Here is a 16,343-nt window from a genome sequence, read left to right on the forward strand (position 1 = left end):
CTTCCCCATGACCGGGTTCGAACACGTAACTTTGCTTGTTCTTTCGTGTGACCTTCATTCACTAGTGCAATATTTGCAGAGAGCAGCTGGAAACGAATGCTCCTCAATATAAACAAATAACGCTCCCGTATTACAGTTTATTTTGTATGGACACTAGATTTATTTAACTGCATTGTGGCTTCATTATGGAAGTAAATACAGACAAAACAGACTATGATCTATGTTGGATTTAAAAAAGAATCTTTGACTTTTGTTTTTGTTGCTGAGAAAATCGTTTTGAGAATCCATAGCGTCTGAGTCCAATACCGGATCTAAGATCCGATGTGAGATATTCCGAGTTTTATTTTTGGACTCAAAGTCTAAATCAGTATCTGAATCAAGACGTTGCAATGAATATCCAAGCTTTAGATTTCTATTGCAATGAAGTTTTCAGTGAGAGCATCACGAACATGGAGAAAAATTTCTCCATAGAACCAAATAGAAGTTACAGAATTTCATTTCTTATGGACACTTAAATAATCATAATATTCAAAGTATAGCTTTGTACACAAAATGGAAAATGTAATGCAGTGGTGGTTTTCAGTTGTACGTGTTTATGTATAGATTTATTTTATCAAATTTCTATGCTAGAGGAGAGATGAAAATAATGTGAATTTGTTGTATGTAACAATTTCTTATAAGATACAATTGTAATTTAGAGTAGTATCCTTTTACTATATACTGTATTCCATATAAAGTAATGATGATTATATGTTCATTGTAAAAATGCAAAGCGTTGTTGTCAAAGTGGATTTGTGGACCAACATCTCCAACAATCTTCAAGCACCCGTCGCTTAAAACCACTTACATATTTTTCATACAATGTACATTAGTTAATTAAAATTTCATAATACATCAATGTTCTATTTTTCCTATAATGGACACTTGACATTTGTATTCTGGAAAAACATCAATATTGCAAAGGAACATTTTTCCGTCATCATGCAACAGGCACAGACTATTACAACTGACATTGACAAGTGCATTGATTTCTCATTTGGAAAAAATAAATTCAGTTTTTGATTAATAAAGATATGTTTGAATTTATGAAGAATACAAATACACCATCATGATCCTTCAAGAAAAACTCAGATATATTCAAAAGTATTGTGCAGTCATGCAGAAATCCATCTCATACCAGTATAAAAAATTCACATCAAAACAATGACAATTTCATGTGAGGAGAACGAGTTACTGTACGACAGGGAAATACTTCCCTTTCAGATGACATTTGACACTTGTAAAAATTACTTTGTAATGCAATTAGTATATTAAGTGATGCTAGATGTTGCATTTCATAATTCATAACGCAAGTATTTTTTTTACTGATTCCAAATATGCATTGTTTTCTGTATTATTAACCGCTATAGAAATACATCCTCTCTCAATGTTATCATTTTATCGGAATTGTTATATAGTCCGCTCCTAATTGTATTTCTAATTTTCTCTTTCAGATCAAATACTAATTTCTATTATTTTCTGGATGGCTACTAGAGGCTATAAAGTTTCTCCAGATAAATTTTGCTTTGTGTGTGGGTATCATATTGGAAAAAAAAGGTATTACATAAGATTCTGAAATGTGACAAATTATAGATAGCGCACAGACTCAGTTTCTGAATGGCTATGGGTGACCAGAACAAAGCATGGAGCCCTAATGTGATATGTGAAGCCTGTCGACCTACTCTACAAGGAGTGATAAGTGGTACAGTCAATGCCTTTTGCCATTCCCAGAGTATGGAGAGAGCCAAAGAACCGTCACGATGACTGTTACCTTTGTATGATTGATGTGACAAAGTACAAATGAATAAATGGAAGACAACCTCTTCAGTATCCAGACGGACATCTAGAACACCTGTCCTGCATGATCACACCTTCCCACTACCACAACCACCAGAAAATGTAGGTATTCTGCACGTCATACTCTCCAAAAGTATTACTTTTGATTAACCTAAACGTTAAGCACTTACTATGCATCCATTTTTCTACAGATATACAGAATGCATTTTATTCAATTCTTTCCTGAAACTGTTATATGTAGTTATTTCTTTCTTTTCTAATGGAAGATGAGGTGTATATTTCATGTGAAGAGTCAACAAGTAGCTGAAGCCAAAGAAATGGAGGAAGTTTTTGTACCAAGAACTATTTTTGAGCCTCACTTTATATAAGCATATACATATACATATACATGTACATATACAAATACATATACATATACATATACATATACATATACATATACATATACATATACATATACATATACATATACATATACATATACATATACATATACATATACATATACATATTCATATACATATATTCACACACATACATATACATATACATATATATACATATACATATACATATACATATACATATACATATACATATACATATACATATACATATACATATACATATACATATACATATAAATATACATATACATATAAATATACATATAAATATACATATACATATAAATATACATATACATATACATATACATATACATATACATATACATATACATATACATATACACGTATACATCTTTTTTTCAATCACAACTTTTTACTTTTAATTCCATGTCATCACGAACGAGACTGACAATGCGCTCGTCGGAGACATATACGGAAACTGAGACGACGCGAAGCCAAAGGCTCGAACCTCAGCTACAGACGTATCAAAGTAACAGTGACTAACCACTGCGTCATTAAGAGAGATCATATAAACGTACACTTGTACAGATATACAGATATACACATACAAATGTGCATACATATATACATATATATATATACACATACGCATAATAATGCACATAAACATACATATACTCATACACATATACATATACATATACATATACATACGAATACACATACACATACACATACACATAAACATACAAATACACATACTCGAACACATACACATACACATACACATGCACATACACATACACATACACATACACATACACATACATATACACATACACATACACATACACATATACATGCACATACACATACGCATACACCTACACATATACATACATATTTATATACATAAAACATACACATACAAATAGAGATATAAATGCCCATACACATTCATATACATATCCAAAGAGTATGTTAATTCTTGGTTCCTTTTATATGCCAATCACGTGTCCTTGGAAAGAAGAGAATGGAGGACTGTTGCTTTTACATTAATAAGTGTTTGTTCTCTGAAATAAGTAAACACTATCAAAACCACTTCAAGCTCTCTTAGGTAACTCTGAGAAAAAGATCCGTCTGTCGGGTGGGAAAGGATGTCAAAAAGTCCAGCAAAGAGCCTCACATCTGCCCAAGTGGTCAATCGTCATATCTAAATATAGCAGCTGAGTTGCCATATCGTCCCTTTGATGCCTTCGTTGATGCAGTATTTAAGAAAGAGCCCCTAACTTTCGAGAACCAGTTGCTGGTGCACACACAAGCTGTCTCTTGGAAGCCTATTGATACGGAATCAGAGTTCTTGCCATGGCCGTGGTTAACGTCTTTTGGGTCATAGTCGGGATCTTTGCTTACAGTTCCCTTGTAATTCCTACCAGCTTTCCCCATCGTCTGTTTCGTCCCTCTTAGAATTGGCAGGATTCACAGCTCCTTGCGTCAGCCGGGAAGTCCACAACCTCACACAAACCATTAATCAACTCGTGGACGCTATCCAAGTCCTGCAAAATACATCGCAACCATCAACGGATCCACAACAACTTTCCAAACCCCGCAACTGTAATGACCTGAAAATATCGGGTGACTCCAACCGAGGCGTTAGAAGGATGTTTCCGTTCCCTTGTTGCCCCGACAAGGCCATAAACGTCTTCTGCGATCAGGTAGCGGACGGCGGAGGATGGACGATCATTCAAAGGCGAGGCGACTTTCCACCCTATCTCGACTTTTTCAGAACCTGGACCGAGTACCAGAGAGGCTTTGGGGACCTCAACCAAGAGTTTTGGCTCGGCCTCGACAACATCCACCAGCTGACATCAGAGAGTCTGCAGGAGCTGCGGGTCGACCTTGGCGATTTTGATAATGCTACCCGTTGGGCAGAATACGGTTTCTTCCATGTCGGAAATGTGGAATCCAAATACAGGCTGAGTTGCGGAAGGTTAATATACTCTCAATATGCTGTACGGTGGTCTTATATATCAAAGACCTCATTAAGTGAATAACATTGATCATGAGGACCATTCTAATTCATGTTTCTTTATTTTATCAGGTACAGAGGAGATGCCGGGGATAGCCTCTCAGCGCACAACGGAATGAGATTCTCAACGAAAGATGCAGACAACGACATTCACAATACGGCAAATTACGCAGAAGCGTAAGTAATATCTTTATTGTAATATTTGCTGTCATTTCTAGAGGAATTTTATGTAAAATGATGTTCACTTGGAGACACAGCTATAACTATACTAACATTTCTCATTATACAACGAATATCAATAATCCTTTAAAGATTGTGTTTCACTGACAAAACGTGCAGACCAAAGACTTCATAAGCGATGATTTATGTATATATACATATATATATATATATATATATACATATATATGTACATATATATATATATATATACACATATGTATATATATGTATATATATATGTATATGTATATATATATATATATATATATATATATATATATATATATGCTTGAATAATGCAACTCCTGCATAACGATGTAAATATATAAATAAGTGGGGGGAGATTACTTAGTGTTCGAATTTTAAAACTATGTGACTTCCCATATTGTCTTTGTATTTAGATGCTTATTAACATATATGTTATTAATTTGTATTGTTTCTAAAATATAGAATAAGTACGAAATGTCGTGATTATAAAATAAAGTCATCCGCTCTTTTCCTTTTTTATACAAAAATACCAGTGTTGAGTTATATATGTATATATATATATATATATATATATGTATATATATACATATATATATATATATATGCATACATACACACACACACACACACACACGCACACGCACACACATGCACACACACACACACACACACACACACACACACACACACACACACACACACACATACACACACACACACTCACACACACACGCACACACACACACACACACACACACACACACACACACACACACACACACACACACACACACACACACACACACACACACACACACACACACACACACACACACACACACACACACACACACATATATATATATATATATGTACATATACATATATATGTTTATATATATACATACATATATATATGTATATATGTACATATATTTCACCACCCCTTGTCACCACTGTCACTTAAATTTGACTTGTAATATCACTCGTCTCAAGGCCCCTTGCCTTCTTTTTCCTGTAGTCTCACTATTTTCTAGGCCCCGTGCCTAGTTCTCTCGTCCTTTGGGTTAATAAAAGGGTGGTGAATTTTCTTTCTTCTTTCACTGTAATTTCACCTTCTGCTTACACTCGGGATCTCTTTCTCTCGTCTCTACATCGTCTCCTGATCCTCTCTCGATCCTCTCTCCACACCCTCTCTCTACACCCTCTCTGTCCAGCCTCTCTCTACACCCTCGAGATCCCGTATCCTACGCTAAGCTACCTTCGTCTGACGTCACTAATTTTTCTAAACCAATCTCCGGTGACTTCTCAAATAAATGTCACTCCTTATGGGCGTGACTTTGAATTCATGCACCAATAGTTTTTTCCTCCTTCTCCACCTTGCACCAATCCGGAAAGCCATTACAATGCCACTAGCGATATTGTTTACCTCAGCATTAGTCAAACGAAGCTAACCTGCGCTTACAGAGTTTGATTACACATCGATTATAAAACAGTCACCACCGTCGGTGTGTTTACATAGACATAGCGTCACCTCATGTTTTCAAAACAACAGGCGAGCAGGCGGGCTCATTTCCATTCGTACAACTACCGGCCTCTTACAGGGCTCGGCAGCTACCCTTGGTCGTCCCGACCAATTTCTTATTTCCCTCTTACAGGGCTTGCTAATATATTTCTAGAATAAGCTAATCTACCCTTGCGTAATTGTTAATCTACCCTCCAAAATACATCATTCATGCAATAAATTGGGAATAATACATAAACATAATACCTATAAATGTGAATAACATGCATGTCAATATATATATAAGGTATTGAATTAAGCGGTTACATGGTTGATTTGCTTTGACAGAGCCAATCTCCGGAATACAACAAAGGCAATCAGTGCTGCCACTAACACTGAAAGTAAGGGTATGATAAGGATTGGTAGCATATGTAAATCATTTGAGGGAGATCTTGACAATGGTCTTCTCTTAATTTTCAAGGGAGGAGAGTTTTCAGGCAATGTGAAGTTGAAGGTTGAAATGTAGGTGTCATCGGTTAAATGCATTGTATTAAGGGTATTAGAAATGGTGGAAATAGTGTCTGCATGCAATTCGCAGTTATCTTGAATAGAGACAAGACCTTCAACCAAATCCAATTTAGGACTCAACCCGGGACAATTTATTGATACCTTTGTCTTGTTAGGGAAAAACAGGTAATGAGATCCTTGTATGTTACAATGAGGGATCTGGTCTACCAAAATTCGTTGGTAATGACAATTGTTCATAACAGACATATTCCTAACCAGAGAGTTCATGCGAAGCCTCTCGGAACACAAAAGAGATCATGCTTTCTCTTAGATTGTCTACAGAAAGGATGTAATTGATTATAAAATTCACTATGAGTACTAACTTTCAAATTTGAATGGTTTATCATCTTTTCAAAGATAATAGCAATTAATTTACCAAACACACTATTCTAGAGTTTGAGTGTCTCTTCTTGTTCAATATTCATTTTTTTTTTCAACACACTTCATTTTCAAAGACAGTCTCATTACTTTAAAACGGTCACAATACTCATGTGTGTACTCAGATGAGAGGTCCTTAAGTCCTTAAGTTCCAAGTTCCAAGTCTGACCACAGCAGATCCTAGGTTTTAGGTTTCCATGTATCTGCTTGACACCAAGTTCCAGTTGTTTAGGTCTCCCATCCCAAATACATATAAATGGTCAATACTATCTGTAAAATACATCAAGATTAATATTCAACTCTTGAAAAATATCATTATAATATTCTCCATATTCTCCAGGGTTATTAATATTTATGCACAAAGTATTACTATAATCATCTTCATAGATCTGCAAGCTAATTTTCCTTATGTCATCTAAATGTCCTATCAATTCTTCTCTTGATTCTAAATGTTTAAGTTTAAACTTGTTTCCACCTGCAGAATCAATTACCCTATATGGACCAGTGTACCTTGGTGAAAGTTTATTATTGGGTGAGGTTATTTTGACCATTACTAATTCCCCAATTTTCAGTTCTAGTTTATGAGCTATTTTGTGTTGTTGTTCCCTCATCTCTTGTGAATACACCTGCATATGTTTCCTAACTCTTTGGTGAATACTTTGAAGAGTATTCATCCTATTGGATATATAATCATCCATATTATATATGGGTTTTTGCTCTGCAGTCAACATTTCATATGGCAGAGTTTTGTCCTCCCCAAAAATTATAAAATGAGGTGTATCCCCAGTTGCTACATTAATTTGATTGTTCAGGGTACACTTAACACAAGGAATCCAAGTATCCCAAGTTATACTATGAGGACTTATTAGGGTTCTAAGACATATAATTATCTTTTTGTTTAACCTTTCTACTACTCCATTACTTTGGGGATGGTTAACGAGTATATTGACTTTCTTGATGTGGAACACATTACATAGATTTTCCAAGATTTTGTTATTAAATTCAGTCCCATTATCTGAAACTAGGATGTTAGGTGTAGTAAAATTACAGATTATCTGATCATAGATTACGGAAGCAATAGTTTCAGCTTTCTTATTGATTATGGGTTGTAATATACAAAATCTTGAAAAATAATCAATAGCAACAAATAGGTATTTAAAGCCGTTCTCGGATAATGGTAATTCCAATGTATCCATGTGAACTCTTTCCCAAGGTTTCTGTGGAATGGGATAGGTGAGTATAGGAGCAGGTTTTGGTGTATTTCCCTTCACCTTTACACATTTTACACACTTTTCTATATAATCATATATAGTTTTCTTCATTCCTAGCCAAAAGTACTTAAGTTGTGCCTGTCTATAAGTTTTATCCTTTCCAGGATGTGAACTACAATCACTATCATGAAGTAACTTCAATATCTCATTTACCAGAGTTTGTGGTATAACCAACTGATTTACTTGACCTCTAGAAATATCTTTCCCATTTACAAATGTTTTCCTATACAAAATTCCATTAATCAAATGAAATTCCTCTATCTTATACCCCTTTGGTAGCTTTGGAGGATCTCCTCTTGGGTTCATCAAATGCTTGATTATTGAATCACATGTCTCATCATCTCCCTGTTCTCTTATTAGCATTTCTTCATCTAAAGTTACTAATTCTTCTATACTACAAACAAAATTAATCAACCCAGTCCCAGTCATTGGTTGACTAATGTTTCTAGAAAGTGGATCTGCTACATTCCTTCTACCCGGAATATATTCAAATTGAACATCATAGCACTGAAGTATCGCAAACCATCTAGCAAGTCTGCCTCTAAGATTCTTATGCTTAAATAAGTTCTGAATAGCTGTGTGATCAGTCCAAACTCTGATGGGATACCCTAGTATCATATCCCTAAAACTTTCTAAAGAATAAATTACTGCTAAAGTTTCTCTTTCTGTTATAGAATAGTTTCTCTCCGCACTATTACAAAGTCTGGATGTGTAAGCTATGGGTTTCAAAGTTCCATTTCTCTCTTGCATTAGTATGCCTCCTAACCCTATGTCAGACGCATCAGTACAAAGAATAAATTCTTTTTCATAGTCGGGGAAAATTAAAATAGGTGAACTTGTGAGTTTATCTTTCAACTTGTCAAAAGCTTGCTGTTGCGCAGGTCCCCACATGAATTTTGAGTCCTTTCTTAACAAAGAACTTAGTGGATTAGCAATGTCAGCATAACTTTGAATGAATTTTCTATAATATCCTGTTAATCCCAAAAAGCTCCTAACCTTGTCTACATTGGTCGGAACTGGAAAATTCTTGACAGCGTCAACCTTTGAATTTACTGTACTCAGCCCGTGTCTGTCTATCTTATGTCCTAAGTAAATTACACTGTCTTGCAAGAACTTACATTTTTCAAGTTTTACTTTTAACCCACCTTCTAATAGTCTTTAGTATATAAAATCTAATTTCTTAAATTGCTCCACTGCAGTCTGAAAAAACTATTAAAATGTCATCTAGAAATACACTGGCAGTGTTTCCTAACAATCCATCTAGAATAGTATTCATTAATCTCATGTAAGTTAATGGACTATTACATAACCCAAATGGCATTCTCTTGAACTCATAATGTCCTGTTGTAGTAGAAAATGCTGTGAACTCTCTTGAATCTTCATGCAATTCTATTTGCCAAAAAGCTGATTTGATATCTATAGTACTAAAATATCTATTCTCAGTTCCCAAACTTCTCAAAATGTCACCGATAATGGGTAATGGTAACCTGTCACGAATGGTGTGCTTATTCAGTTCCCTGTAATCAATAACTGGTCGTATGGTCCCATCAGACTTTGGTACTAAGATCAACGGAAAATTCCACTCGCTTTTACTATGTTCAATAATATCCTGTGATAACATTTCAGTGATGAGTGTATCTACTACAGCTAATTTAGAGTGAGGAACTCTGTAGGCTGGTATGTAGATAGGTTGTGTTCCTGGTTTTAACTTAATGTGATGTTTTAAAACAGTTGTTTTGCCTAAGGCGTCCCCCGGCAAAGCAATTGCTTTTTTATGTTTCATAAGCAAAGCAAATAAAGCTTCATCCAACTCAGGGCAATTAGTTGATTGTAATGATTCTTTATATCTATTTCTTAAGTCTATGCCTTCTTGTACTGAACAAATTGATGAAGTTGGTAATTCTATCTCCTCACTATTCTCATTTAAAATCTTAATAGGTTTAGTACACACCTGAATACATCCTATTTGTGTACCTTTCTTTAAAACTATCTCTTTATTCATAGTATTAATTACTAATACTTCTACTCTGTTCTTATTTGTCTTATAAATCCCTGAGTCCCACTTCAATCCTTTAATTTTAACTGATTCTGGGACTGTAATTACTTCAGAGTCTACATTGATTCCTTTAAAACACACTTCAACCTTATTAATTGACATGGGATGTAACAATGTCGACCTTGTTAATCCGCAATCTGCAATTCTCAAGGCATCTGTGGTTGATAATTTAGTAATCTCTGTGATTTCCTGAACTTCTGAGTTGGGTTCACAAATTGTTTTACTTTCTGTAGGGTTGGACCGCTCGGCCTCGCTATCTAGGATAGAAATGTTATCTAAGGATTCATTGATTCCTGTCACTGGTCTTAAGTCTGGTTGATTTAAGAATGGGATTAACTGTGACTTCACTAAAATTCCTAAGTCAGCAGGACAAATTACCATGTTTTCTTTTCTCATAGTTGCAAATCCTATCAATAAATCTCCTGGAAAAACAGACTCTTCTACCACTATCACTGGGATGTACAATTGTTCATTTGTATACAAGGCAACTTCTAGCTCAATCTTACCTAATGTTTTTAACTGATTTCCAGTTACACCTTGCAATGTGTAACGGATTGGTTCCAACATTTTCACTCCTGGGTTCAACTGGTTTAAAACTTTACTAGTAATTACATTAACTACAGACCCTGTATCAATAAAAATTTGAATAGGCTTATTGAACACTTTACCCGCAATGAGAGGTCCTACAGAAGTTTTACCAACAGTAATTATCAGTTTGTCAGTTTCTTTCATCTCCCTTGCATTCCCATATTTAACACAATACCGCCTATCGGTATATATATGGGGAGGTCTGAAATGGTTTATTCTGTGTCTGGGGGGTTTTCCTCTTAGCCCTGGGGGTACCCGAAAATTCCGGCACTCATGAGTTCTGTGTCCGATTATATTATGGTAAATACAGAATGGAGGGTTCCTACATTGATACTCATTGTGACCTTCGTATTTGCAATTTCTGCAAATAATCCCATAAAAACATTCTTGTGCCTTGTGTCCCCATGCATTACAATTAAAACATAGGATTCTGGTATCCCTATCCCTAGATGGACTTCTAGCATGTCGCCTATGTCCTACTTCTGTTTTCTTAAACTCTCTAGAGTTCCTATATTGGCTATGTTGATTTATAGGCATTACATATGGGTTTATTGTTCTGGTCTCACTGTATCCTTGAAGAAGATAATCTACTTCTCCTAAACAGATATTTGATTTTAAATCTTTGTACAGCCTTTCTGCTGTTAAGTCATCAGAATTCTTTGCCAATAAGCTAAATGTAATCAATTTGATTACCTGTGAGATTTTCATCTTCTCACTAGATCTTTCTATCCAGTCTGAATCTTTCAAGATAGAATTCATGTCTTTTGACCATCTATCTAATCTAGCTAAGTACTCTGTGTCAATTTCACTTGTCCTAACTTCCTTAATCATTTTTACCAATGATCTAATAGGATCCTGATCACATTTGGACATGAAATGTTTAAGAAAGGCTGTTTTGTAATTATCATATTGATTAATTGCTTCCATTTGCTGGAAGTTAATGACAAACCTCGCCCTTCCATGCTCTGGATCTATATTCTCCTTGAGAATCTCAATCTTACGATTCTCATTTGTAATGTTTTTACTAACTATAAGAGTGTCAATGAGGTTCAGGAACTTGTTTACACCATATGTGTTAGACTCTCCTGTGAATTTTGGAATATTTGTATTTGATGTGTGAATTTCGTGTCTCAACACGTTAGAATTCTGAGGGGTACTCATACTTATTGCTAATACCTTGCTTTAGCCTGGCTGCTTGCGATGTCGCTTCGTGATGTCAATGTCTGGTTTGACGTCCTTCTGCGGTCTTGTCATTCGTCAACGACGTTGTTCTTCCTCCATCACACACTCTGCCTTGAAGACCGCCTTGTAGATGATGATCACCTTGAAGAATCTTGAAGAATGCTTGTTCCCAACGTAGCAGTTACTTGAAGTTGTAGATTTCTCTCGTAGTCGTAATACACTCTTGATTTTGGTTGTCTTGTTCCCGTAGACTTCATGCGCCACTTCTCTTCGGAGGTGTTTAACACCCAGTTCGTTCGTCGCACCGCTGAGCACCACTTTCACCACCCCTTGTCACCACTGTCACTTAAATTTGACTTGTAATATCACTCGTCTCAAGGCCCCTTGCCTTCTTTTTCCTGTAGTCTCACTATTTTCTAGGCCCCGTGCCTAGTTCTCTCGTCCTTTGGGTTAATAAAAGGGTGGTGAATTTTCTTTCTTCTTTCACTGTAATTTCACCTTCTGCTTACACTCGGGATCTCTTTCTCTCGTCTCTACATCTTCTCCTGATCCTCTCTCGATCCTCTCTCCACACCCTCTCTCTACACCCTCTCTGTACAGCCTCTCTCTACACCCTCTCTCTCGAGATCCCGTATCCTACGCTAAGCTACCTTCGTCTGACGTCACTAATTTTTCTAAACCAATCTCCGGTGACTTCTCAAATAAATGTCACTCCTTATGGGCGTGACTTTGAATTCATGCACCAATAGTTTTTTCCTCCTTCTCCACCTTGCACCAATCCGGAAAGCCATTACAATGCCACTAGCGATATTGTTTACCTCAGCATTAGTCAAACGAAGCTAACCTGCGCTTACAGAGTTTGATTACACATCGATTATAAAACAGTCACCACCGTCGGTGTGTTTACATAGACATAGCGTCACCTCATGTTTTCAAAACAACAGGCGAGCAGGCGGGCTCATTTCCATTCGTACAACTACCGGCCTCTTACATATATATATGTGTGTGTATATATATATATATATATATATATATATATACATATACATATATATATATATATATATATTATTTTACGCTGACCTGGGCAAAACGTTAGTCATGTGATTTCTGTCATAAACGTAATTGTACATTATGGGGAGAAGTAGTATAATATTGACGAACTTTCCCATCTAGAAGTTATGCTAGTCACAATAATTTACTCCTTATATGTATTCAGGTAATTGCTAATTCAACCAAGTTGGTGACCATATATTGTATACAAAGCAAACCTAGTTACAGGTCTCACTGGTTGGACTGTAGGAAAACCTTTATTCGAGTCCAGATATATTAAATCTACACACTTTTTGTTGTACTTTGAAACAGTTTCCTGTAAGGTTACGTTAAGGAACTGTAATCACAAAAAAAATAAATAAACAAAAAATAAGAAGAAGAAAATATTCTGTATCTAGTTTTGATTACATGAAAACTGAACAAAAACAATGATTGAGAGTTTCCTGCATAAATTCTAATATGTAGCAAAAATATATACAAATAGCTTTATGAAATATACCTTAGAAAATATACATTTTAATTTACCATTTCCAGCCATTTGGGGGCATGGTGGTACACTAAATGCCATGCATCAAAATTAAATGGAAAGTACCTCCAAGGCGAGACCAAAGAGTATGCCGACGGAGTCGCACCGTCGAGATGAAAATCCGGCCTGCCTTTCCCGACATGTAATTCACTTTTCTTCCCCATGACCGGTTTAAAACACGTGACCCTGCTTGTTATTTTGTGTAACCTTCATTCACTATTGCAATGTCTGCAGAGAAGAGCAACAAACGAAGTTTCCTCAGTATTAAACAAATAACACTTCCATACTGAAATTATATTTGTACGGACAATAGATCCATGAATATGAATGGTGGCTTAATCATGTATAAATATATGCAAAATAGACCATAATCTATACTAATTTTTGAAAAAAATTAAAATACTTGTCCGAGAAGGAATCATTGACCTCGTGTGAGACTGATTCATTTTCCGTGTTGGGCCTTTGTATTCTAAGTCTAAATCAACATCTGAATCAACACCTTACACTCAATATCCAGGTTTTAGATCTTTATTGTAATGAATTTATCAATCGCTTAGAACATTATTGGTATGGAGAACATTATTCCATAGGACAAAATAGACGTTACATATTTTTTTTAACACTTGATAGATAATGGTGTTGAAAGTATATGTCTGTGCATCAAATAAGGCATGGTTATATAATAGGATGTTAGCTTTCAATTCTAACTTTTAATGTTTTAAGATGTTTCATCAGATTAATATACCATTATATAGAAGTGGAATGAAAACAATGTGAATTTGTTCTATAATGTTTTTTCATGTAATACAATTGTAATCTGCAGTCACAAATGTTCTACCATATGTTGCATACTATGTAGAATAACAATTATTTTACCATATATTGTATACTATGTAGAATAACGATGATTGTAAGTTCATAACAAAAAACCGAAGCGGTGTTGGCAAAAAGGATTTCAGAATCCTTTCCTCCAACAGAGTCTCCAATTGCCAGTCGCCAATTACTTGCACATTTTTCATACACAATAAATTTTCTTCTGGCCTTGTATCTGCAGAAGTGCAGAGAGCTCTAGGTTCCCTACTGAGGTAAACAAAGCCATCCCGTACCACTTCATTGGTAAGAAAAGTATACTATAGAAAAATGAACATTAGTTAGTTAAAAGTAGTAATGCATCAATGTTCTATTTTCCTGTGATGAATACTTGACATTTGTATTTTGAAAAATAAACATGATTGATATTGATATTGTAGAAATTCATTTTTCTACATTTATCCTACATTATCCGAAACATTTCTACTGTTTTTCGAATAAAGAAGACATATTCGAGGAAGGGAAGAAAAAAGTACATCATCAAGGTCTTTAAAGAAAAAGTAAGATATATCTAAAGTTAATGTAGGTCATGCAATAATCCATCCCAAACTTTTACATAATGTAAAGATTAACGATTTATTTGAGTAGAATGATATTTGGGAATTGCACGAATTACATTTACATGTTATTAAGTTATCTAGCAATATTGAATGATGTTTGCAATTGCAATAGATAATCTGTTTGAAGCCTTGGTCAGTACATGGGTAAGCATACATAGAACAACACAAATCTATATAGAAAATAAGAAAGTTTGTCACATCACTCTTGATAATGATAAAATCTTTGTACTTTAAAGCAGATATGCCTATCAGTGGAATTGGCATTGATGACACCATTGAATAATTTCGACCCATTTGGCCAAACGTGAGTCATCAAGGACAGGAGACACAAAGTAGACTCCAAGACCCATTCATTATAAACTGAGGAGTATTCTGGCCTCGAGAAATTCCTATACGGCCATATAATAATGACCTTCATGTTGGAAAAACACAATAACGATAAAGATATTTAATATAATCGTAGGTCATGTCAGGCATAAATAAATCTCTCCAATTTATTAATATAAACGATGAGTGAAACAATTTGCTTGATTAAAAAATTAATCAAAAAAGCCATGACAATTTCGGGAGGGATACAAAATAGAGGAATATATAGGTGTATTCGTTTATTCTTGGTTCGCGGAACACAAGAGAATAGGCCTCCATGGTTTTAAGCGGAATCTTATAAACGAATGGAGTAGTAGGGATGTTTAGGGTGTCACACAAAAATTCTCGTATATTACATCTTTAGATTAAATACAAGATATACAGAGTTGTTTATATATAAGTATTAGATAGCAACAGCAGGAGGGGAGGGGCTAACAATACAATGTGAAGGGAAGACCTGACCTCCATCGACCTGAGTAACACAAAATGGTTCAATCTGGCGGAAACATTTTGTTCACCATTTGGGTTATCATTTTACCACATTTAAAATATCCATAGCTCAAATTTATAGTTTGATCATAAGTGTCTGATATTTACACACAAACTTATTAATTAAAAAAAAAACAAAAACAAAAATACATGGGATACCATCAATGATACTACCTAGAATTTCTCATATATACATGTATATATATATATATATATATATATATGTATATATGTATATATGTGTATATATATGCATATATATATATATATACGTATATATGTATATATATACATATATAAGTATATATATATATGTATATATATATATGTATATATATATGTATATACATATATGTGTATATGTATATATATACATACATATATATATATATATATATATATATATATATATATGTATATTATATCTATGTACATATATATATATATATATATATATATATATATATATATATATATATATATATTT

General features: G+C 34.6%; 1 protein-coding gene across 1 annotated transcript; it reads left to right on the plus strand.

The window, feature by feature from the left end:
* Nucleotides 1-3,525: 3,525 nt before the first annotated feature.
* On the plus strand, nucleotides 3,526-14,449 carry LOC143023029 (ficolin-1-like). The gene is made up of 3 exons (XM_076181477.1): nucleotides 3,526-4,197; nucleotides 4,309-4,413; nucleotides 13,580-14,449. Exons 1-3 carry the CDS (start codon nucleotides 3,869-3,871, stop codon nucleotides 13,686-13,688), a joined length of 543 nt encoding a protein of 180 aa, XP_076037592.1. The 5' UTR covers nucleotides 3,526-3,868; the 3' UTR covers nucleotides 13,689-14,449.
* The last annotated feature ends 1,894 nt before the right edge of the window (nucleotides 14,450-16,343 follow it).

This window comes from Oratosquilla oratoria, unplaced genomic scaffold (genome assembly GCF_046742065.1).
Source record: "Oratosquilla oratoria isolate Oo_2021 unplaced genomic scaffold, ASM4674206v1 SCAFFOLD279, whole genome shotgun sequence".
In the NCBI taxonomy this organism is placed as follows: domain Eukaryota; kingdom Metazoa; phylum Arthropoda; class Malacostraca; order Stomatopoda; family Squillidae; genus Oratosquilla; species Oratosquilla oratoria.